Genomic DNA, 25,398 nt, shown 5'->3' with positions numbered 1-25,398 from the left:
CGATGACGCGCCCTGGGCAGCCAATGCGATAGCTCGCACTACGAGCGTCATTAGGGCAATTTACGTCACATGGTTAGGGGCGGCTGAAAATTCAGCCGAGCGGTATGCTGCGATTGGCAGCCATGTCCATCTTTAAAACCTTATAATAAATTGCGCACTTTACGTGGAGCATTTAAATGCGTCAATGATCTGAAGGACCCTCTTAATGACTCAGTATGTTTGTGCAAGATCGTCAAAATCTTTTCAGGGTCCCTTTAATGTTTTCTTAAGTGAGTGGCCATGATATTCTTAACACTTGTACGTGTTTCATCCATCTGTCTTGTTTAGTTGGAGATGTGTGCATAGTCAGCAAAGCATTGAATGTTCAATAAGAAGAATTCACGTAGTGGTCATTTGTATGTTAGGAATGGAAAACTGCATTTATTAAAGGTGTTTGACCCTTGAAACATGCTCCAAAGCTCTGCTTCCCACAACGATTGAATTCCTGCTGTGCTCTTCTAGTGTGAAACTATGAAAACGGTGTGGGCTATGTAGGTCAGCAGAATAAGCAAATACTCGCGAATACTCCAATATTTTTGTAAGCCATGTAATGGTTGGTGCTCACTCATGCTTCTACTCTTGCTCTGTTCCATTCGCACTTACTGGAACCCAATCACTTCCATACCCGCATCAACTTCCATTCACTGTCCTCGAGTTTTGTTCATAGTCTCATTAACCCTTTCGCTGTCGGACCTTTCTGGCCGTGACGCACCCCCAGTGTCTGCTTGGTTTCAGGGAATGAACATAGCAATTTATTTTTGATTATGATTGGTATACAAATAACATAGTCAATGCAATATGCACATTCAGTGTTCTGCAGCTGTTGTTAGTAAACATCAACATCATCATCAGCCTGACTAACATCCGTTCAACATCCGAATCTGACGATGCGGAACTCATCTCTTCCTCGCATGAGACGCTGTCAGAGTCCAAATCCGAGCTCGGCTCGTATTCTGAATCGGAATTGAGCCACCGCTCCAATGAGCCAACAAAGGTCCCACGCGTTCAGCCATTCGAAAGTAACCGCGCGCAGGGAGGATGCGCTTTCAGTCGCCCGCACAACGGAGAGAAACGGGACGTTGCGTGATCAAGAAGACAGAGGGAGATGGAAAAAGGCTAAACAAAGTTCGAAGGGCTTTACGTTTACTGCTGCAAGTAGGAAGCGAGGGTGTGGCGAGAGAGCGAAAGCAGCAGTCGAGTCACTCTTTTCGGAGAGGCAACGGCACGTGCGCCTGAACTTGACGCGCCGTAGCAAACATACCAACAGAAGAAAAATTAAAACCTTCAAACCAGCGGAGATGGCAGAACAACCCCTGAACCCATAACTACACGCGCGCGACGCATGATCCACCGAACGCGGAGCCACCGTGCCATTCAGCGAAGAGAAAGGGGGAGTGGCAGTCGCACCGTACTCTTCAATACATGTATTACACAGGTCGGGGCGAATATACAAACTTGTAGAAAGAGTAACAGATGGCGTGGCCAGTTTCGTCGGAGCGACAGCTTTGCGCTCAGGCGCGAAATTTTGAACGCACGATAGAGAACGTACCGGTACGTCAGTGACACTGTAGGGGGGAAGCGCGATTACGTACCGGTACGTCCGTGACAGCGAAAGGGTTAACCAGCACTCGTGTCCACTCACACTCTTGGTCACACTTGGTAATGTTCTTATCTCGTGCCTGTGAAATTGGTGTGGAGCGAGTAAAAGCCTGTGTACTCGTGAATGAGTACGCCGACCTATGGTATGCTGATGCCTCAATAGAAGCAAGACCTTGCTAATTGGTGAGTAGCACCATGAAACAGGCTGAAGACAGAAACCTGATGAAGTACCTGCAAGGATCATGGATTGTGATGCGAATAGGGGAGTGCATGTCAACGAAAGCATTCCAACACATTTTCCCTGTGTCGGCCAGCCCAGATGTGTTTCAGCCCGTTCATGCCTGACCATTTGTGCAATCAGTCAACAGACACAACTTAATATTTATTCATTTTGTATGTGATATAAAACAAGTTGACTTTTCTCCTAAAATTGTCGCAATCAACATGATGGGTCTGTGTTCAGCAATGAAAATGGCTAGACTATACAATCAAGTTGAGGTGTCTATACGCTGAGGTGTTGAGGTTCTAGACCCCTTGCATCAATAGTTCTTTGTCAGCGGATGCACTGGAAAATAGGCCTTGTCCTCAAACACCTTGTCGGCAATCTGCCGCTTCCTGAGAAGCAGCAAGTTTTCCATCTCTGGAAGAATTGAAGGAATGGTGAACATAGCAATGATGCCAAGATGCAAGTTGAGTTGATGAAATAAGACGACATGCACATATGCCTGCAAATTCCACAGCAACAACTACAATTTGAACCATGTGTTACTCAAGGCTGGGTCACGAATATAGACAGAAATGGGTGGACAAACATTAAATAAAATTTTGTTACGTAACAAGTGTTTTCTTGGCTATGACTTTTGTTGGCCTTGTATGGTTATTACTCAACTAAATATTGGTGCCCTAAATCCTTTAACATACATTTAAAACTTATCAATGGGACCAAATGCTTAGAAAATGAAAAATATCAAAAATGGGTAGCAACGCCACTTTCAATATTCCCAAAGTGGGTAACAGCGGTGTTAGGTCGTGGCAATGAATGGCCAAGACAGTGTCACTGCTTGCTGCTTATATATATATATATATATATATATATATCGGTACAATGCATGCCAAGACAAAAGCAAATCTACTGTGGGATGACTCGTAAGATCAACAACTTTTTCAGCACAAATGTGCTCCAAAGTAAAAAAATGCCACATTTGTAATGCCACACTATGGTGTTGTCAATGTTTTACTTAATGAAAAAGTTCCAATAGGAAGCTGTGGCATTAACTCCGAACAAGTGGCCTTTCTCCTTCACAAGAGTGCTCAGAGGATAGCAACTGTGATACACCAGTGGGGCACACACAAATTTTCATTTTATAGCTTTTCATAGATTGCATTGCAACAATTATGCATCCGGTGAACGCCAACAAAAATTGTATCATTCAATATGAGTTGATGCTCCAAAAAGATTTTGTTGTTTTTGCCGTGACTCTAATCTCATCCATTGTCAATACATGCTCGGCCAGCTGCAACTGTCAAGTAAGTGCGTGTAACAAAAAAATAGAACAAGAGTAAGCAAATTGCGAAGTAGATGCAAAACAAAGACTATTCAAGACTAAATAAACATGCAGTGATTTGAGCCAATGTAACTCACCGTCGTCAATTTCGTTTTCACAGCTTTTCACCTTTTTTCTTGCATCGTGACAAAAGCAAAGGGCAAGATCAACCTGAAAAAAAGAAGAGAGGTGAACGGGAACACATCAGTCAAGGGAAACTATCACAGCCCAAAGTGACCATGATGGAGTGCTCATTGATTGTAGGGTCATTACTGTCATCTGGACGAGAACTGGCTTGATGATGTTTTAAAAGGCCTCTCACCAAGCCCATAACAGGTTTTGGTTATAGTACACTGGCAGTTGTAAGGCACCAGTCTAGAGAACATTTTACTGAACCAATTTTTGAAATTGCTTCATTTATTTATTTATTTATTTATTGTACCCTCAAGGCATACAAGCATTATAGAGGGGAGGGGTCAATCATTCAACATAAATACAGTTATTTGCACATACACAATTGAAAATTTCAAAAAATGGGAACGAATGTAATTTCTAATAACAGAAAAAATTTACACTGTCATGCAAGGCTTGCACAATAATTACGGCAAGAAAATACTATTGCAGCCGATTAAGACACTAAAAGATGAAGTTTCCAACGGACAAAGAGCATGTTTACAGAAAAAAGAAAAAAATACTGGAATGCGTTAAATTGTGCTGGCAAGAGTTTCACGAAAATGGTCACAGTTAATAATGCTAACTAATGAGGCGGGGAGATGGTTCTAGTCGAGGCTGGTTTTGGGCAGGAAAGAGTGCGAGTATGTTACAGTGTTTTGTTGAGGGACATGGACTTTGTGGTGGTGATCAAGTCGAGATTAAACAAAATTAGGCGGTTTAATCAGTCGGGTCCTAAGAACATGGTTATGATGATAGATCTTGTGAAACCAAACAAGTCGAGATAGTTTCAGTCTATTTGCAAGCAGGGGCAGATTAAGTATCAATTTCATGTTAGTTACGCTGGAAGTTCGATGGTAGTTACTTAGGATAAAACGTGCTGAATGATTCTGCATTGCCTCTAAGTTATTGGTAAGGGTTGCAAGGCCAGGGTCCCAGATTGATGAGGCATATTCAAGATTAGATCGGACATAAGTGACATCAATCAATCTTTATTTTCATTCTGTCAATGATACAGAAAGAAGGACTGTGACAAAAAGCTGTTTTTCAGAACAGCTTGACTAGGCCACAGCCCCTAGTCATATTAATTAATAGTATTAATATTAAATATTAATTAATATTAATAGCATCGTAATTGACACTGTTGTAGTCCCTTATTTGTTTGAGCAGTTTTTGCGCACTTATTGTTAGAGGAGATAGAAGAAATTGAATTGTCCTGTTACCACACCGCCAGGAGGCAAGCATCACTATCTACAGAGACACTCCCCCTTTGCATCGACCAGCATCCGCAAGCGGCGTTCCTGCCCTGCCTTCTCCCATACTGGAGCTGAGGGACTGCGTCACGTTCACATGAGGAGCCCCAACTGCTTTATTTTTCTTTCTCCTACTTCCTTGCTGCGCAGCGCATTTCCAGTTACGGCATTGTGTTTTGCATTGGGTGATTAACCATAGTCATGAGCCATGGTTCGTGACATTGCAAACAGTGCGTATTGTATAGAAGTTCAAGCGCAGCTCCATGAGAAGAAGGTTGCGCAATCTTCTTTTTGAAATGTCAACCCTTTTAGTAGCATGCAGCCATTTCGTACTATGTAGACACGATCGCCAACTTGTGATCTATGCACTGCACTTGTTTACTTGCAATACCCAAACCTGGTGATAGGCCTTTTAAGCATTACAGGAAATACCACAAAAAAGAGGCAAACAGACTGTAATAAACTGCATACAATAGTAACTCAAATGTAATATAAAAAGTACTTTCCATGCAATAAAGAAAAAAAGGGACATGCAACTAGAAAGACAGAGAACCCTTAAAACATTGCTTGAAATGCAAAGATGCCAAAACTTTAAAAGTACCCTTGCATTATACTGAAACCTTGATACTGTATAACGAAAATGGTAAAATCGGCAATTTGCTTCATCATATCAAAATTTTGTTAAATTGAAAGTCAACCTTTTGTACAAATAAGTACAGTCACTGATTTAAATTTCTTACACGAAAGGGACTGCAAAACTTTCGGAATTACCAGGAAATTGGAAAGCACAAATTTTAATGAGAAAATTTTGTTGAATTTGAGAGACAGCGTTTCATGCCGCATCTACATTTTCATATCGGTGCTACGAAGTGAAGCCTGACACACTTTTGTGTCCACTCTAGCCCAGCATCTGATAGTGCCGCTCACAGTGGGGCAACGCTGTCATGAAAAGTGCTGGCAGAGTGGAGCGAATGCTTCGTCTGTATCTCGCTACAATGCGCCTCTGAAACTGGAGATTATACAACCTCCGGTACTAAATGCATGGGAAGGCAGTGCACGTGATGCCAAGCCATCTTGGCATGCCCACTCTTTGCACAAGTGGCAGACTACCTCTAAAAAAAGGGCATGCACATTGAGCATGCTCTCAGCCACGCTGACATTCATGCGCAGCCATGGCCACACTAGGAAAGGAGACGTGTGCCAACCTGACTCCCTCTTCCTCCACTCATAGATGCATTACCACTGAACGGAGAACAGTGTCGGTGACAAAGTTTTCGCCAAACTTTCATGACCAGCAAAGGCATCGAAGAAGTTTGGCGATATTTTGAAATAAATGTGACACAATGCTTAGCACACTGGCTCACCCTGAAGGATGGCTTTGATTGATTTATGGAGTCTTGCGCACCCCAAAGCGACATTGGAGCTATGAAATGCCATAGCTGGGCAGTAAATTAATTTTGACCATCGTCAGTTCTTTAAAGGGACACTAATGATAAAAATTAATTGAGCTGTACTTATAAATTAACCTTCTACAATACCGAAAAAAAGCCAGTCTTATTGTGAAAAGAGGCTTGGCGAGCCAGAAAAGACACCAAAACAAATGACGGGTGGCGCCGCCACCTTCAAGTTCCTGCACCAGCTTACCACGATGTCGTGGATTTTGACCACCTTTTACTAAAATATTTAAATTCCTAGTTTCTCATGAGCCAGAACCACTATCAGATTACGAGGCATGCCATAGTAGGGGACACCTGATCAATATTGATCACTTGGAGTTCCTTAATTATAGTGCACTTAAATCTAACTACATAAGCATTTTTGCATTTCGCCCCTATTAAGATGCGGTCAGCGTGGCTGGGATTGAACCAGCAACCTCAAGCTCAGCAGTGCTATTCCAAAGCCACTGGTCTACCGCGACGGGTGGCACCTCCGCTGGCATAGTTCATCTTTCTTTTGTTTTTCTCTCAGTAAAGATTGACTGGCATCTTTCAAAAGAGGAGCCTTTGACCATAAGCAAGTTTCAAGAGCCTTTACTGAGGCACAACCACCCAAACAAGAAAATATACCTTAAAATCTGTTATGTCACACCGAGGTACCAGCGCCTAGGCTTCTGCATGAAATTTAAAAACTGCAACTTTGACCTTCATGTTTTTCTACCAAATAATAAATCTATGCTAACAAAAATAGAGTGTTGAAAGATATAGGTTATCAATCTAAAGTGATTTAGCATGTTTTTTTACTGTCCCTTCAATGTGTACCAAAAGCATAGAGCACGCTACCCTTTTTTGCATTCTGCCCCCATCAGAATGCAACTGCCATGGCTGGGAATTGAACCTGTGAGCCAGTGCTTAGCAGTATAATGCCACTGACGCTGTGCCACCACGATAGGTACAACGATGGCCACTGCAGGTTTTTTGTTAGTGCGTCACACGTAACAGTAGTCCTTCAGGCACATCAAACAGCCTTAGCTAGCAATTGGAATGCTCTTGTAACCAAGTGAGCACCTTGACAGCATTGATATTGTTGGCAGAAAGGCCAAGATCGATTATAATGAAAAGCAGATTAGCACACTGATGCAACAAGGATATCACAACATACAAGTATTGGTGTATTTGCATCTGTCATATTTTTCCAGAGTGGTTGCATGTTCACCTGGATCTGTATCTGAATATACTTAATATTTGCCACTGCGAACTACAGTAGAGTACAAGTTGTGTCAACAAAAACATAATTTACAGAGGGTGTAAAGAATCTTGCCTCTTTATCTGCATGTGGAAGACCGATGCAGTACGATCGTGACGCACGACCAAGAACGCATGCCATGGCGTAGATGTGTATCACCATGTCTGCCAAGTTGGACAGAACCATCTGCTGCTCAATAATTTCCTGCAACAGTGAACAAGTTTTGACATCAACAAACACACTGCTGTGTACAGCTGGCATTAGAAGCTTATGAGGCGCAGGGTTGTAGAAGCAGAATATTTCCCAGTGGTATGCAGCCTGGATTTAATTTTTGCTACAAGTACTAGTGCCTCTGTAGTAGTGCCGAGATGTCTCATATATTTAGTTTTTGTGGTCAGCGTCCAATCTTTGACTGCTTGCCCTGTACTAGTGTATGAAAACATAGTGTTGTACTGTATTACAGGCAGCAGGCTAACACTAGATTGAAATCAATATTTTTTTAAGAACCCACATTCCACAAATTTTTGACACCAACTGTACATATATATATGCTTGTATAAGTGCACTTGTCACATGACCAGGCTGTTTGTACCTATTTTTATGAATAAATCTTACATTTGTTTTGGACTATATCTTATACAACTTCGATTAATTCGAACAAAGTTCCGTGCTCATCAATTATTTGAAGTAATGTTAGTTCATCATATTTGGGTGAGATGATCCTAACTAGGCAGTGCAAGCATTGCTGCTTGCATATTCAACAAGCTAAAACTTGTACCCTTCAAATACCTTTCAGTGCAACAAAAAATTAGCATTGTAGAAGCGTATCAATGCTTACAGAAAGAACAGAACAAAGATAAAAAATTACATTTGGCACAAGATATACTTGCTGTGGCAAGAAAATAAGAACATGAGAGAGATTCAATAATCTTAATAGAGTGGGCCTATACTAATAGCTACACACAAAATGCGTCCCCTAAAAACCATCTAGGTTATCAAATGCAGCGAAAGACTACTGCTGGAAAATCAACACAAGTGCTTTGGACAAATAGCTAAGCATTCATAATTTCAGAGTGGAGCACTCATCAGAACACTGCACAAACTTTATACCATAAGGTATCAAGGAACTGAGCCAGCATAAGAAGAGAGTGGGAAAATACCAAGGTCACACTTCGCATACTTGCCTTTCCATAACGTTGCAAAACTATTTCTACTGTGTACTTCAGGCGTTTGACGCAATACTCCAATGTGTCTGCCCCACCCTGCAACAAGAAAAATCTCATGGTACAATCAATGTCAATCAAGTACTTATCAAGAATGGGAGACCTGCAAAACACACCCTGCTTGTCCACAATGTAAAATTTACACCCACAAATTTAATTTGTTAATTGTGCTCCTGGCAGTTAGTCTGGCGTTTGTTATTTCAAACAACCAGACAGTTCACACACATGGAATGGTTTTATCAGATGTGTATGGTGATGATAAGAATTCAACTATGTGGTGCACGTAAGTTATTTCAACACTGGGACATGTTGTGTTTCATCAGCAAGTACAACACAGGAAGCATGTAAACCACGCAGACACACTGATATCGAGGTCAGCAACATTGTGAATATGGCAGATTACAATGCCAACAGCAGCCAATGCAATCTGAGTAGGAGTGTTACATGTCACACTGCAAAACTGCAGCATGTGAAATGGTCTCTAGGAAGGAGACAAGTAACGGTTTCTTGCATGCAACGACTAGGTCCTGGACGAACATTCTCATAAATGATGCAACACTTATGAGCTGCATGCATTGTTAGCAGCATCAGGTAGTTCCGACGCTTCAGCAGTAGGCCACAGTTCACAAAGACTGCTAATTACATCCTTGCTATGGTAGACACGGCCAAATGATCACCATGTTCTTGCGCTAAAATCTGTACCCTCGCTATTATAGTACCAGTGGTTAACTGCAGACAGCATGGATAGTAGTGTTTATTTAGACTAGCAGATCTGACCTCTATAAAACATCTCCTCAACCTATTTTCTTGAATATTCTATGGATGGATACAACTTTCTTGTACGTCCGGCAAGGTTTAACGCGACCCGGGCTCAGGTCTCCCACGGAGGAACGTCAAGGCCCTGCCTCAACGCCGCCTCACGGGCTTGATGGACTGCCCACATCTGGATTCCGAGGTCTGAGCTGCGCAGAGCGGCGACCCACCTCGACGACAGGGTCTCCGGAGTAACTGCCATCCCTCCTATAACTACATTGCACTCCCACAGCATGTGTTTGAGTGTTGCTGGTCCTTCCTGGCACAATTTGCACGTGTCGTCCTGATGCTTATCTGGGAAGATACAACCATTCTTTTTTTGTCAAATTGGTGGTTTTTTCGCTGTTCACCGTAAAGGCTCCCTAAGAATGTCCCACTGATAAATTTGGCTATACACCAATTTGGAATGGAGGAAGAGGTCAATAAAGCAGGCAACCAAGTACGCAGTGTAAATAGACAACCAGCAGTCATCAAAAAGAGAGAGAAACAGAGTCATTGAAGTGGATGCAAAGAATGAAAACAAAGAAAACCATGGACCAGAAAGATCAGAAAGAAATCAGAGGGAAAATCTGTACAATAACACAATGGGCAGTGCCTCGCTATTTGAGGCTCAAGCTGGTTGCTTATGGACAAAAACATACCAGAGCAAATATTTGCAACAAAATGAAGCACATGTCTGCTGCAACAGAGATCTAGAGACCATTCAGTACATCCTAAGAAAACGCAAAACCCAGTGAAATTGTAGGTAACATACACCTTCCAGAAGCGCTTGGATTTAAAGTGAACTGAAGCATCAATTGGTCAGCAGTCGAGACAAGCAAGAGACATTTAGAGTATTTGTGGAAAAAAAGCAAGGAACAGCTTGATACAACTGGATCCTTTACAGGCACAGGTGGTAGTACAAGGTAGGTAGAGAAGTTTTGATGAAGAGAAAAAAAGATTAAGGAGATATATAAAAAGTGCAAGAATGAAAAGCATGTATAGCATACCTGATTAACTCAAGCAAGCTAGGTGACTATTTGTCACCGCCCTGTTTCAAAGGGGATGCCAATAAATCATCCTCATCATCGTTGCACTGGGAGTTGTAGTTCCACAATCTATGGCGGGTTTTACAGCAACAATTTTTTCAGGCAGGTTCATTGTTAGAGGAGATAGAACAAATTGAAATGTTTCATTGCCATGCTGCCAACAGATGAGCTTCACTACCAACCTAGACACTTTCTCCATCTGCCTCAACTAACACTTGCAAGCGACATTTCTTCCGTGTAGCCTCCCATACCACGGTTGAGGGACCAAGTCATATTAACATTGCGAGTCCTGCCTCCTTTTCCTTTCTTCTCTTCCTCGCTTTGCTGTGCAGTGTACTCCCAATCGTGGTATCGCATGTTCAACATCGGATGTTTCATCGAAGTCACATGCTATAATAGGTCACGTTACAGGCAGTGCGTCTTGTGTAGAGGCATTAGTGTGTGTGACCTTGAGAGGAAGGGTGCATGGGCTACTGTTTTAGTTTGCAAATTATGCTGTGCACGTCATGTCATTTACACTGTTAATTTATTAGTGTTCAAAGAGATTATGCAACAGGGCTTTCTTATATGACTCTTATTTATGCACATTTAATTCTTCAATTATGCTATTTATGCTCAAACCTGTAATTCCTTCCTCCCTGTTAACGATTTGTTGAAACTGTTGTAATCTGTGTTTTATTGTGTTTAGTTTGTAAAGGAGGTCCCATTGCAGTCTTTGATTTCGGGACCTCCTTCTGTATAATTAACATCCTGTAATTTTTCTAATCATCACATTAAAACCGATTCTGATTCTCATTCTGCTACTTTACAGACACAACTGCCACTGCATGATCTATGTGCAGAGTTTTTCACTTTGCAATGCCCAAACCTGGTGAGGGGCCCTTTAAGTGGCTAAATTTGGCTCGAAAGTGCAACCATGCCCCCCCCACATGATTTTTCTGATGCATGGCAGAGGCAACACAGCATGGTATCAGTGGCTTACCATCAAGGACGGATGCAGAGCAGTGTGAAGGTCCAAGTCGCATACTGGGTTGTCAGCAGCATCACGACGGCGCTCCCACAATTTCTGTAATGCTGTTAGTGGATTGGCCAGAGGATTCCTCATTTTCCTGAATTTCAAATCAAGCAGAGTGGGAGACTATTTTGTGGCATGAAGTTTCAAGACTATGATTACTGGATGGAAATCCAGTACTGTGAATGTTCAGCCACCATCAAAGTCCAGGATAGAACATAAACTTTTTTTATTACTTGGTGTAAACTGATTGAGAAGGACATTGCAGCTTCTTTTATTGTTCATCATGATAAATAGTGTTGCACGCTAACCTCCACTTCTTTGAAACAGTTGATTGTTATGGGTGACAGTTAATTTCATTATGTAACTTTTAGTGCATCACAGCATTACAAAACACTCCTGAGTATGCTCTCTGCTAAGTTTAGATGTTTGGTTCACAACGTTTACCGTGTGTAAAGTTCTCTTTTCTTTCGTTAATCCCTTCCGATGCCAATTCCTTATTTGAAATTTAGTTTGACCACATTTCTTGTATATTCAGAATAATTTAAAGAGAAGAGTTGCAGAAAGGATTAGGAATTTTCAATTTCATTCATTGAGTTTTGTCAAGTTTAAGAACCCTCTACAGGTCGCGTAGGGGCGCTCGACTCTCTCACGTCCCCTGATGTTTTCCCTGCATGACTCTCATGTCTCCTGGAATCTTTTCTTGCATACAACGTGCAGCACGGGTAGTCGGTAGTTGCGCAGTAGTATGAGAGATGGCGCGAGCGTTCTGCTGCTAATGCGACCTGGGATACTTGGGCGCAATAGGAACTAGCCAAGCCTCCTCCTCTGTAACTATGACAACTCGGCACGCGTGGATGGACAGTGTGTGCGCTCGATGGGGCACTCCGCAGTACTGTCGTGCAAAGGACTTAGGCATTGGTGTTCAGCATGGGGCGAACACTACTCGCTCGACATCCTGCAGTGATGAGTCGGACTTCCTTAATTCGTCAGGTTCGATCGGCGTGTTCCATTACTTGTAATTCAGCCAGCTGACAGTGGTGTATAAAAGGTGCAATGAATGCCCTTTTGTTAGTTTCCAATACTGTGTTGTCGTTTCTTTTCCCCAAGAGCATGCTTGAGATCCCACAAGCAAACACCAAGCAGTCTACCTCGCAACTTGTTTTAGTAAAACAGTTTATGCATGTTATTCAAACTTGCACCATACATCCAGTCAGTAATGTTTCAAGACACATGCGACACATTTCAAATGTTATCATTAAATTAGGTGCTTTTGCTTTTGATGCACTATTTTGGAGTGTACAATTGTGCGCACAGCGCTTGAAGGAGTTAATATTCTAAGCAACTGTATGTGCTTGTAATGTTATAAAGGTCATTGAACGACAGAAATGAGATACTAAATAAAACAAACTATTGCCAAATATTGAATCTTTAGTAACAAAGTTAATAAAGGAATCCACTAGTTTCTTCGAAGCAAAAAAGATGTCTAGACAAATCACAAATCCAAGTACTACTTATCATTTCCATACTGACTCAAAAGCCAGACGTGTTCCAATATTGTGCAATATTTATTAAATGTCATTGTATTCATTTGTGCTTCTGACTTCGAGGCAGTAAAAATTGTACTTGTAATTGTAAATTGCCTGAAGAAGACACAGTCATACCTTGTTGTAACAATGTCACAGTCGACTTGAAAATATACCTTTGTGATGTCCAATGTAAGCATAGACGCTAATATCACCAAAATAAATTTGGCAAATTTTAGATTCACTTTGTTATGTCCGTGTTTATTACATTCAAGTTCTACTGTATAATCATGAGGAAACGCCAAGTGTGTGTACACAGGTATTAAACGTATATCACTCTCGTGGGGAAAACTAATCTATGTACGAGAGAGTACAACTCTGCAAACATGACAATGATACTGACAGCTCGAACGGCAACCATCAGGTTGAGCCCGCTGCTCACAATCAACCCCATATCTATAGGGCACCATCGTAGGTTCCAAATCAACAAGCACTTGTGACAGCTTCATAGTTCACTACCTACATCATGTACACTCTCCACCAATATGAAAGGAGACACTTCATCTGTGTTCAAACAGTGATCCTTGCAAATGAGCAAGTCAGAACATCACTTACTGCTGTTTGTTATGCTGTCCTGTTGAAAAACATGCTCATGTAAGTTTTCTTCATTAGAAGCACACAAAAGAAAAGTTACTAGCTTTGAACACAAACTCAGTGTTCCATTTCATATTGGCAGAAACTACATCTGATAATGAAGGGCTCATTACACTAGCTACAATGCTTGTGTCAAAAAACTTCATACAAAGAGCTCATCTCATGCAGAGTGAATGTGCAATAACATTTGTGACTTGCCTAAGTCAAATGCACACATACAAAATAAATTATGCAATCGTAGAATATATACTCACAATATGAGTTCTGACAGCTGCTTTCCAGTGTGCTGCAGTCCCATCAGGGCGATAAATAGCCGTAGAATCTCATTAGTCCCCTGAGCAATGAACCAGGGAGAAACAAGGCACAAGTTTGACTCTACACTACTATTCACGTCCCCTCCCCCCCACACACACAAGCAGGTTACAGAACAGTGTACCTACCTGGCCAAAAAAGTCTAAGCCGATGACTGCATTTGAGTAAGCTATCAATTCAGAGTTAAATTTTTTAACATATATGCATAGCACTTGAACTAAATTTTTGATTGAAGTAAGCACTAATAAACCAATAAATGTGCTCTTAACCTCTACATTGGCAGAAGGGCCCAGTAGATGGAACAAACTGCAAAATAGTCAGCTAGCCCAGGTTATGTATAATGCTTTTGCTATTGCATTGCATTTCCTGTTTGTTGGCTTATTCAAGACTGAACGAACTGCTTGTGTGCAGGTTTTGTTCCTGTTTAATAGCACTGCTGTGCTTGCATAGCTCAATCAACAACACATACATAATGAGAAAACTAACTGTGTGACCCCAAACACAATGAATCTAACAGTCCACACACTACAATGTGGTTTAGTGAAAAGGAAAACTGCTACAAGTGGCTCACCTCAAAGATTGACAGTATTCTTATGTCTCGGTAGTACTGTTCAATGGGAAGTGATGTCATGAAGCCGGAACCACCGTGGATCTGAAGGCACTCGTTGACTACATACTGCCCAGCATCTGCGCTGAACACCTGCAGGCCAGGCACGAAGAAAAAAAAAAAGGCAGGAAATGGAGAAACGGCAAGTTCAAACTTCACAATGTACAGGATTAAGCAACAGAAGACCCCTTAAGAGGAAGCTTTGGCTCGGGGACTTTTATGTAAATACATGCAAAAGGAGAAATCATTTTTATTGGCAACCATATCACCAAATTTGATTAGGTTTGTTGCACTTAAAAGAAAAAAAAATGTAAATCTCTGGGCTGTAGGAAGCAGATGTTTTTATTAGACAGTCAATTTTTTAAATAAAAATTGTTGCACATTGCAAATTTTTAAACATCAAAACTATTACATTTACAACTCTAACTCATCAATGAAGAAAGTCGCAGTTTTGCCTGTAAGGCGAAGCATCCGTAGTGATAGCAAATTATTAGACAGTTATATGAAGTAAGAATAGTGATCTTGTTGACCGTATAAACTTGCAACCATTCACTTGCTAACTAAATTAACAAGCATGGTGTCGCGTGCACAGGCAAACATAAACACATCTCACTCGATTACTGCAGACACTCGCTGTCCATATGCTGGTGCGAGGAACAGCGGCAGCAGCAGCAAGCAAATTTACCTCCGTGCTGTCTCTCGCTTCAACGCAACTAAGTGCCAAGAACATAGAGCACACCAAGCTATCAGCCCTCGGCACACTTAAGACTTCGTCCCCATTGCAGATCGCTTTCAAGATAGGGTCCACGCGGCTATGCTCAGCTGCACCACACGCAACCGCCGCCATACTAGAACGACACCCCATTCCTTGCACGCGATGGAAGACAGCGCACTTTCCTCCTTGTGCTTGCGAGATTGAGCAGATCGACCCACCATCCTCGGCTCATCCTCGGCTCACCCTAGCACGCTTTCACTCGCACACATAGCATACAGTGCGCGGTCACTATGTTATTGCACTTGTACTTCATACGGAACATCACGGGGTCAACGACAGCAGAAATGTGCCTGGAGTGTCTAAACAGTTGCTACTGCAATCAAATGATATCACAATTCTGTAAATTGCACCTAATAGTACATCTAAAGTGTACTAAATTGATGTATTATACATGGCTCTTAGATACACAACTAATATGTGTCGGACTTTTGCAAGACCCTTGTAAACAAGGTAACAAATTCACGTGATATAAATTAAAGCATCAAATTTGTTCACTTTGGGTGTACTAACAGTCTGAATTTGCAGACATGCTATATCTGCTTTCAGTGCAGAGTTATGAACTTGAAGACATTGTGCTTCCTTTTTTTTTTTTTTTACAGCCTTACCAAATTTTGGCAACACTGTAAAAAATTCAGGTTCTAAATCAATATTCCACTTTCACCAGTCACTAGAACTTAAATTTCTCTCTGCAATGCAACACATATCATTAAAATTGGCCCAGGGGTTATGTCAGAAAAGCATTTCTAGGTTTTACATGTATTTGGATAGGTTGCATCAGAGTTGAGCCCATGCTAAAGCTTCCTCTTGAGAGAAACATGAAGGAATCTTCTAAATCTGTAGTATGAGAAGCTCAGTTTAATTTTAGTATGCTCAATCTATTGGAAGCTAAGCAAGAGCACCTCAAGCCGTTCAGCATTTTAGGGAATTCAGCTTAACAAAGTAACTAACTAGCCAGGATGTGTAGACATAAGAATTTTCTGCAAGAAAATGCGTCTTCCATTACAGTAGACTTCTATTAATTTGCCTACAGTTTTTTTCGATTTTTCGGTTAATCTGATCCCAACCAAAGATCCTGGCCGGTGACCATGCATTTGCATGGGCCTAAGCTTTCGTGCATGGTGGGAGAGGCCTTTGCCCTGCAGTGGGCGTAAGCAGGCTGATGATGATGATGATGAAGAAGCTTTCGTTATTTAGATGCTAAAATTGGCCTTTGCTGGTCAATTCGAACTTGACAAGTCAGCACGCAGACGCTTGACCCCTAATGGTGACCCAAATAGCAACGTTTTTATTGGCAGTGTCTATCTGGGCAGAGCTTAGGGGACATTGAATATGTTAAACATACAATATCTCTCGTCAAAAACACCTATTTTTGTGGTGTCCTAGAAGATTTTCAAGCAGTAGCTTGCAATGTCTTATGACGGTATTTACATGATTCTAATGCGCACTTTCTTTTTCCAGGAAAATTGGGCGGAACACCGTGTTTGCGGCTGTCGTATGTTTTGCCGCTGGGTGTATTGCAGTGAGACTTTAGGAAGCCGACCGCCACTATGCAACACATTTTTGCCCATTTTTCTTGCAACAAGATAGGGTGCGCATTACATTTCTGTTTTATTTAGGACCTTTAATGTTATCTCTATGTTAGTTTTCTACTTTGGACACAGTGTAAGCATGCGCACGTTTGATTCGGGGGTGGGTTAGAGTCGGGTAAATACTGCCAAATGAATCAGCAGTGTGTTTTGATGCTTTTATTTTCAACTTATTTAATTAGATTAGTTTCATCAGGTTGAATTAATGGAAGTCGACTGCACTACTGTTTTCTATAGGTTCGTTTAAATGTAGGCAAACAATGTGCATTGGTGCATGCTATGGGCTATCATACACTTCTGACACATGCAAGGCGGCATTCAAAGCTTATCCCAGAGGCTGCATTACAGAGACCAGCCCACATTCAAGATATTTCTGACAACCAATAGGAAAAAGTAAAGAACCCACCACCTAAGCATTTCATTCCAAGAAAAACAGCACAAAGTGAGAAGTTACCTTTACTATGGCACACTCCAGTGCACAGTCAGGCTCCTCAACAACATCGATGATGGCAGATGCAACGTACACCATGCTTTCTATTGCATATGCCAAGCTTGTCATCCTGTAGATCTTGTCCTGTAATGAACACAGCAGAAGTCTTGAAAGTGCAGACACCGCAAGCCCTTCACTTACCTGACCTTACCTTACGCAAACAGAAACCTTGATTACACTTTTTTTTCATGTCAAAAATATCTTCTGCCACTCAGTTTTATCATGAATGGGTTGTGCTATTTAGAATCATAAGTGCTATGCCCTGCATTGATCCTTTCCTTAAATTTGCTGCATTTTCATGCAGCAGTAATCCTCACTAACTATAGTTAGTGAGAAAAGAAAAAAACATGATTACAAGAATGGAGACGAAGACAAATACCAACTCATAATATTTACTAACTCATTCACACTAAGGGCCACTTCACCGCCTTCACTACTGTGGACCCTTATGCCAAGAAATTTAAGATTGCTGCCAACTAAAATACCCTCTCAATTCAATGAAATGTGACAAAAGTTGCATGTTATGGTTAGCTTATAGTTTCTCGAAACCTTACAACAAAGTTCTCAGAAAATACATTTATTTACAAGTTAATTAGGGAAAAGGTGGTCACCTTGATCATGTCGAAGTCGCTCAGGGGTTTTTCAAACTGCACACGTTCAACAGCATACCTTGAGGTGTACCCTGTAAGTGAAAAAGATGTCAGCAATGCCATCAGTGTATGTACAGTGCAAAAGGAACAATGCTAGTCTTGAATAAGTTCCTGTAACAGCTTATCTCAGCAAAAATTGGTTACAAACACGGTATGAGTAAGCTTACCAATAAGTTCTCTAAGGCCCCCAGCCAAAGCAGCTCCCATTCCAAACCTCCCATTGTTAAGAATATTCATGGCCACCTAAATGGGAGAAGGTGGAAGAAAGGCATGCAAAGGGTAAAATGAGCTTCGCAGAGTAAAGCTTGTCACTAAGAGCTGTTCAGAAAGGCACTTTGTGAAATCTAGAAAGCATGTGTGTACCTATGTAGCACAGACATACATTTGAAGTTGTAGAAACACTACCACATGCTTTTTGCATACGAAAGGATGATACTTAGTAAGTGTAAAGGTATGGAAAACATTTCAGAGATATTTGAAGTTCATACTAATGTTCGTCTCGAAACGATGGAGCTGGCATCATAAAAATTTTCGAGATGTTATGACATAGACCAAAATTTGGTGATGTGTATAAAAAAGTTAACATCGCTGCGTGCATTGTTCCAGCTGCACTTGTGTGTAGCAGTAGAAGCAATCGCAGAAAAGAATGAGTCCCTGTTTCATGACATTATGGCACGTTTAACTCTGAGGCACCAAAACATAAACTTGCTCTTTGAGACACGCATTGAAGTAAATTAGTTAGGGATACAGTGATGCTTGCCAATACATTTTCTAAGGTTTAGAACGCCTGCAACTTCACTTAATGGAAAACTATGAGAAGTGAGAAATGTCGAGTCAATACCCCTTCAACTCAGCCGCTCTCTCTGACTATGCACCATTACTGCCCCTAGTAGAACTAAGAGGGTAGGTTTAGTGCACATAATTTTGTTATTTCCTCTATCAAATCTCCCCAAAGAAAGTGCATTTACCTTTGTACAAACTCGTCAAAGCCACAGTGCAACACACACCTTTTCTCATTGTTTTATCAGTGCTACAGGTAAACAATAAAAAAAGAAAAAGCTAGATAATGATGACTGGTGGTTCAGCCATGGCCATTTCATGCATGGCAAACACTTTATGTAGAAAGTCGAGAACTCGTTAGCCTCACCTTAAAGCCATCTCCAACTTCCCCTAAGATGTTCTCAGCAGGCACTGGTGTGTTGTCAAAAAATATAGATGTTGCTGAAATGGAAGGTTCGTCATTATTAGCCTTCTTATCTGTTAAATTGTGTGTCACTCTGGTGCTAAAAATCCAACACGCCACGGAAATGTATGCAAAGGTGACAGTGTATGCATACTGTTTTCCAGGGGTGCTCAAATAGCGAAAATTTTTTAATCAGATAGAACACAAATATTCAGAACAACTTGGCTTCAAATAATGAACCAAACAATGAATATTTCTTTTGAAAAAGGAAGCGAAGAACACAGCACAAGTTACTCACTACAAGATTGTAAATATAAAAATCTTAAACATACATAGTGCTTAACCTGTCACGTCCAAAACTGGTGCCTCTCAGCAATGGGGAATATTTTCTGGAGATAGATTAATGACACACATGTGGTGTGACCTTGCAGCACTTCATTCCGTCCGAAATGGACAAAAAAACATTCTAGTCACATAATATTCGGCAAGAGACACATATATAAGCCTTCACATATTTAAATATTAAGAATAGCATATTACTCAAATGACAGTGACCCCATTATTCGTATCTGATATTCAAAACATTTGAACACCACTGCTATTTTCTTATTCTTTGTTATTTCATTTACAATGGCTTTATCATAGTTTTATCGTTGTCTATCAGTGTATCAGTGGTTTTATCACTGGCTCCTAAATAATGCAACAATGTGAATATTTTAGATGACATAGAATTAAAAATTTAATTGTGGGGTTTCACGTGCCAAAACCACTTTCTGATTATGAGGCACGCCAAAGTGGAGGACTTCGGAAATTTTGACCATGTGGGGTTCTTTAACGTGCACCTAAATCTAAGTACACGGGTGTTCTTGCATTTCGCCCCCATAGAAATGCGGCCGCCGTGGCCGGAATTCGATCCCGCGACCTCGCGCTCAGCAGCCCAACACCTTAGCCACTGATCAACCATGGCGGGTGACAGAATCAATGTATCTTAATACAAAGAATGCCAAGTAGGCATCATAAATCTAAAAGTCTACGAACCCCTTGTCCATCATTGCATCTCCCCTATTTTGATGCTGAAGAATGGATGAGAAGGACAAATATATTTTTTGTGTGTTCATTTAACTATGAAACATGAATAAATTCACACTTTTTCTGCACATTTCAGAACGCAGCTACAGTCAAAGCTCACTATAACAGTCACATGCAACAGAAAAATACCTGCATTGTAATCTGTGATTGTTACATTAAAGGGCCCTGAACCACTTTTTATCGAAGTTGATAAATGCATTTGTAGTTAACAAAGACTATTTCAGAAATACTTCGCCACAAAAAATAATTCAATGCATTCAGCAGTTATTGGCAATCAAAGGTCCTGTTGGCGGTGCTTCTGCTTCTTCTTCGTGACTTGCACTGCGAAGGCTACGGCAGAGCAGGGCATGCCCACAACACTCCACCTACTGAACATCACCGTGGCGCGAAGTTCAAGCTTGAATGTTTATGGAGCGCCACTATTTCCGATTTCGGAGCCTGTGATGCAGCAGACACGGTAGTCCTCAGTGAAATGCAGTGCGGTCAGCCAGCAGACTCGTTGCAGCATTCCGTGGCGACTGCAATATCTACGCTACATGCAACTGCAGTGCATATGCGCAGCGTTCGCTTTGTACACAACAGGTCTTGAATGCGCACTCGTGCTCATATGCTCCAGGCCGTGCTTTGTGGTGCAGAGTGGCTTTGTCCTGACCAAAGGAAAATAGCCACATCTAACTTGTATATTTTGAAGTGCTATCACTAGCTCAATGCGAAGCGAAGTCTGCCACAGCACCAAACCAGGAGCAGCCAGAAGCGGGCACGCACTGGCAAATGTGCGTGTGGTCCGATCTTAAGTTTTGCATGGTACAAGGCTAGTTGAGTGTTCAAAACTAGTCCAAATTTGCGAGACCCTAAGGCTATGACACCGATAAGTAGGGTGGTCGAAGTTTGATTCCTATGCAGGCAGCCGCGGCTCAGCATGAGCCGACGAGAGTTGGCTTCTTCTGGAAGTCTCTAATTCTTATTGAAATTTGGAAAGCAGATTTTCACTTACTTCAGCCTGCTTATTAAACTGTGTCAATAAATATACACAAAAACAGTAGGAGGAAGCCCACTACTCCAGACACCCATCTTGGTTGATGTGAGCTATTGGGCCAATAGGAGCAGTGTATGAGAACCTGCTATATTACGAAATAAAGCAGCCCAAAAAGAATGAGGAGAGGGCTTCTGTTGAAACAAGCGTTTGAGAAAAAGGTAACTTCGCGCTCCACTTGCGAGCTCCACCTGCCTCACACGACTGCAAAATTTGACTGAGATGTTCACAGCAGCGTATGCTATCTGCAGACTGTTTTTTCACCAAGCCCGAGGGGTGGTTCAGGACCCCTTTAACTATTTTTAAACATTTCAGTGCTTTGCTTGTTGTGGCACTTAAAATAGATTAACAGGTAAGACAAAATCATAGATGTTCTGAGCCATTGTTTTTACCCTTCTACGCCTCTTTCTCAAAGGGTCTGCTAGCCACTTCACTGTTGCAAGACGGGTGCCTGACACACTGTAATCAAAAAGCACTGTCCCAATGGACCTGATGTCTGATCAGAACGATCGATGTGCAAGCTTAGGGTAACAACCACACTCTGTTTCATACATAGCAGGTAACGATGCAGAAGCCAAACAAGTGCTAATGCAGTCATAAAAGCCCGACTCCCCGACTTTCACAGTGCAGTTATTTTTGATCAGCGACACTTTCTGCAGAATAATTACCTGCTTTGTATAGTTACAACTACAACTTGTAGACGCAAGTTTACTTCAAGTCACCTATTTGTGTACTTTTGTGCTTCCAGTATGCGACATACTACTTATTGTGCCTACTGTGCCTGCTGGTTGCAGCTACACGTCACTCCACTCATTTGGTGGTAAATAGGTTCAGGTCTGCAATGCCTTCCATGTATATATAAGTACAGTGAAACCTCAATATAGTAAACATAGATACATTAATTATCGGATTTAATGAACTAAATATAATAAGTTTCTTGCTGACATCAGTGGGCAGCTAAGTATGCTTCTAATGAATATTAAATAATATAACGAGATTAAACTGTATGTCATAAATTGCACAATGCGTACCCAAACATTTATTTCATATGCAAGACATTATTTTGTGGCTGCGAAAGTGAGCAGTGAGAGAAGTCTCTCTACCCTTCATAGTGTTGCTTGCTATGTATATAGCATAGTAAACATTTTGCAGGTAGCATGATCATGGTGATGATGATCAGTAATGGCAGCCCATCTGAATTGGGGTGGCAACAACTAGACACTTTGCTTGCGTGAGCGAATTAAGCTTTACTGTATATACTGTAATTTAGCCTTCAGTCAGTCTCTGCTTTATGTTGTAAAGTCACCTATGCCTGTGATGATCCTGTTTCTATCTCTTGTGTTTTTTCCACCAATACCCCAATAATTTCTTGCTGATCTCTATTGCTGGCCAGTCTATGCTTCCATCAGCTTCGAACTCCAGCGCACCTGGAAAGTGGATGTTCCATCCAGTTCTGGATGGGTGAATATCTTCAGGTGCCCTTTCAATGTGCTCTGTCATTTCCAGACTTTTTCCTGCAGCAGACACAGGTCTCGACCTATTATGAATATTTGATCCTGTATTTTCTTTTCCTCAGGCAGCCAGCTCAGGCCTCAAAAACCGAGGCACTGCCCTCTTTGTTGTAATACAAATTTTCGTTCCCAATTTTTTGTTTGCTACCCTCATAAACCACCATGAAAATTTTAGTTTCAATCCTATGCATTAAATTTGTAATATATACGTCTTTATAATATTTTTTTTCTTCAATGAAGCAAAATGCAGCAAATACTGCCACCTATAGAAAGTCTGCTTTCAACATAGTACTACACAGGAGTCTCAGCCACATTACTGCTCATGTTATGCCTCGAATGACAAATTTTTGTGCACATAATCTGTGGAAGCGTTGAAGCTTTGAAACAAGACATAAAAAAAAAGAAAACCTACTGCTTGATCCTCGGATCCCAAGCTTGTCTTCTGGTACACCAGAGGTGACACCACCAAAGGCCCTCTCCACAATAAATGCCGTAATCTTGTCTTGTTTTTTCCTCTGCAGAGAAAGACAATATTACACAATGTTTTCATGCTCATATGTGCACAATGGCTAACCCACAATAAAAAAAGTAGGATCAGAGCAATGCAACTTTAGTTACATACATATAGAGGCTCTGTGCAAGCAACAAGAATGCAGCTTATCTAAGATCCCTATAACACACAGTCAATACAAAAAGATGCTGTGAATGCCTGGCACTTCTTTCATACTTTCCAGCTGTAAAACCAGGGAATACATGCACTACTTTAGCCAAGTTTGTCCAAGGTGAGCTGCAGTCAGTGCCAAACATTATTAATAATTTCATAATGTTGGCTCTGGTAGCTGCAAGCGAGTAAGGCGTGATGCTGATTATTCAAAATCTCACTAAGACTGCCTGTAGATAATGCTGCACTTAATCATGGACAAACAAAGCAGCAACAAGAAATTACAAAGTAGCACGCCTTTCGCAGCTAATAACTCAACAGCATAATCTTCCACCACTACTCATCCTGTCACCAAAGATGGTGCATGCCTCACACTAAGCTTACACATCAAAGTCAAGCTGGTATTAGACGTATTTACGAAAGCAGAAACAAAAAACTGCATTCCATTTGGCACTCTAACTTGTTCATATTTCAATTAACCCTGTAAGTACACATACCAATGCGCAATGCAAGCACCAAAGTGCATTGGCAGCATGACAGTGCTGCAGTTTCCTATCAGTTGCTCTATTTCAACATACTGGTTTCTTAAGACACCACTTTGTCATAAGCTACACAAAATTGCACTTGTATCACTTCTACCAAGCAACAAATGCTGCTGGAATTTGACTTAAGTAAAAACTGAGTGTAATGACAGGTTCTTGTGAAAATATTGCACACCCGAGGGTAACCTTGGTGTGAATAACAAACAGAGCTATTTATACACAAAATGCAATTTTTTCACACTACGTAATCTCTCATGATAGGGAGTAACCAATATTTACAACACAGGCCCACTTCGATGAAAACATCGTTGTAGCATGTAGGAACGAATCAGCAGCATGTCATCAAAGTTGTAGAGTAGCTCTAAGTATTGTAATGTTCTGCCTGTCAACTGTTACATGAGCAACCTCCAGATGGCGCCACTACAGCGTGGCACACTCCCTTCTAAAACGACCCGCTCCTGGGCTTCTTGTCAAGCAGACTAGGCCTCGTGGCCCCAGAAGCAAGACACTTATGGCAATGTAACCTCAATAAACGTGTCTCTTTGAAATCCTGCGTCTTCCATATGAGCAATCAACAAGGTGTCAGAAGCGAAGCAACCAAGCAGCGTGGACAGGCTACCGCCACCACCAAAATTCGAAGCCGAGAGCAACGCCACAGAACAATGGTGTACATTCAAACAAGCATTCATGCTCTACCTGAAAGCGACCGATGCCGCTGACGCATCCTCAGAAAGGCAAGCTGCCCTTCTCACGGTTGGAGGACCAAATCTCCTTGATGTGTACAACACACTCAGCTTTGGAGAACCAACTCTGGCGCAACCGCACCCAAAATTTGACTTCAAGCACGTGATAGAACTGTTTGACATGCATTTCTTGCCAAGGCAAAATGAAGTCTACTCCCCTTAAGTCTTCCGCACCTGAGTACAACTTTACGATGAAAGCTTCGACAGTTTCCTGACAGATCTGAAGCTGTAGACTAGAGACTGCAACTTTGGGTTAGAAAAGGAGAAGATGATACGCGACCAGATTATTTGCAGAACAAAAAATAAAAGAGCTTGTGCTGACATTTTGAAGCTAGACCCTTCACTGGATAAAGTTATCAAGGTGTGCCTCACGCACAAAACAATAAAGCAACAAATGAAGGTTTTCAAAGAGGCAGCCAGACCTGCCGAAGATGTGCATGGTGTCAGGAAAGAATAAATGCCGCATCGCAACTGCAGAGGTCAACAAAGGGAAGCACCCAGCAGCGAGGAGAACAGTGCGAACATGCAGTTACTGTGGAGGAATTCAAGGAACCTCAAGGAACGCATGTCTGGTGTGGAAGCAAATATGTAACAACTGCAAAAAGCTCAACCACTTCGCAAGTGTGTGCAGGAGTAATAAGGCTGTCACCAGCTTGAAGCCTCAATATGATG

At 41.5% G+C, this 25,398-nt stretch overlaps 1 protein-coding gene across 2 annotated transcripts in view; it reads right to left on the bottom strand.

Moving 5' to 3' along the window:
* Positions 1 to 1,999: 1,999 nt before the first annotated feature.
* Positions 2,000 to 25,398, bottom strand: part of LOC126521367 (complex I assembly factor ACAD9, mitochondrial-like) — a 39,996-nt gene continuing 16,597 nt past the window's right edge. For both annotated transcript variants that reach the window (XM_050170050.3, XM_055065936.2), the window contains exons 7-18: positions 23,193 to 23,295; positions 19,112 to 19,185; positions 18,132 to 18,207; positions 17,926 to 17,996; positions 17,279 to 17,398; positions 14,428 to 14,556; positions 13,799 to 13,878; positions 11,335 to 11,461; positions 8,473 to 8,550; positions 7,364 to 7,492; positions 3,281 to 3,353; positions 2,000 to 2,278 (exon numbers count right to left, since the gene is read on the bottom strand). In XM_050170050.3, coding sequence (XP_050026007.1) covers positions 2,178 to 2,278; positions 3,281 to 3,353; positions 7,364 to 7,492; positions 8,473 to 8,550; positions 11,335 to 11,461; positions 13,799 to 13,878; positions 14,428 to 14,556; positions 17,279 to 17,398; positions 17,926 to 17,996; positions 18,132 to 18,207; positions 19,112 to 19,185; positions 23,193 to 23,295 — 1,161 coding nt within the window. In that variant the 3' untranslated portion in view covers positions 2,000 to 2,177. The remainder of the gene's footprint in view (positions 2,279 to 3,280; positions 3,354 to 7,363; positions 7,493 to 8,472; positions 8,551 to 11,334; positions 11,462 to 13,798; positions 13,879 to 14,427; positions 14,557 to 17,278; positions 17,399 to 17,925; positions 17,997 to 18,131; positions 18,208 to 19,111; positions 19,186 to 23,192; positions 23,296 to 25,398) is intronic.

Source organism: Dermacentor andersoni, chromosome 6 (assembly GCF_023375885.2).
Source record: "Dermacentor andersoni chromosome 6, qqDerAnde1_hic_scaffold, whole genome shotgun sequence".
Taxonomy (NCBI): Eukaryota; Metazoa; Arthropoda; class Arachnida; order Ixodida; family Ixodidae; genus Dermacentor; species Dermacentor andersoni.
Note: the sequence above shows the minus strand (reverse complement) of the source record. Positions and strands in the feature narration are given on the sequence as shown.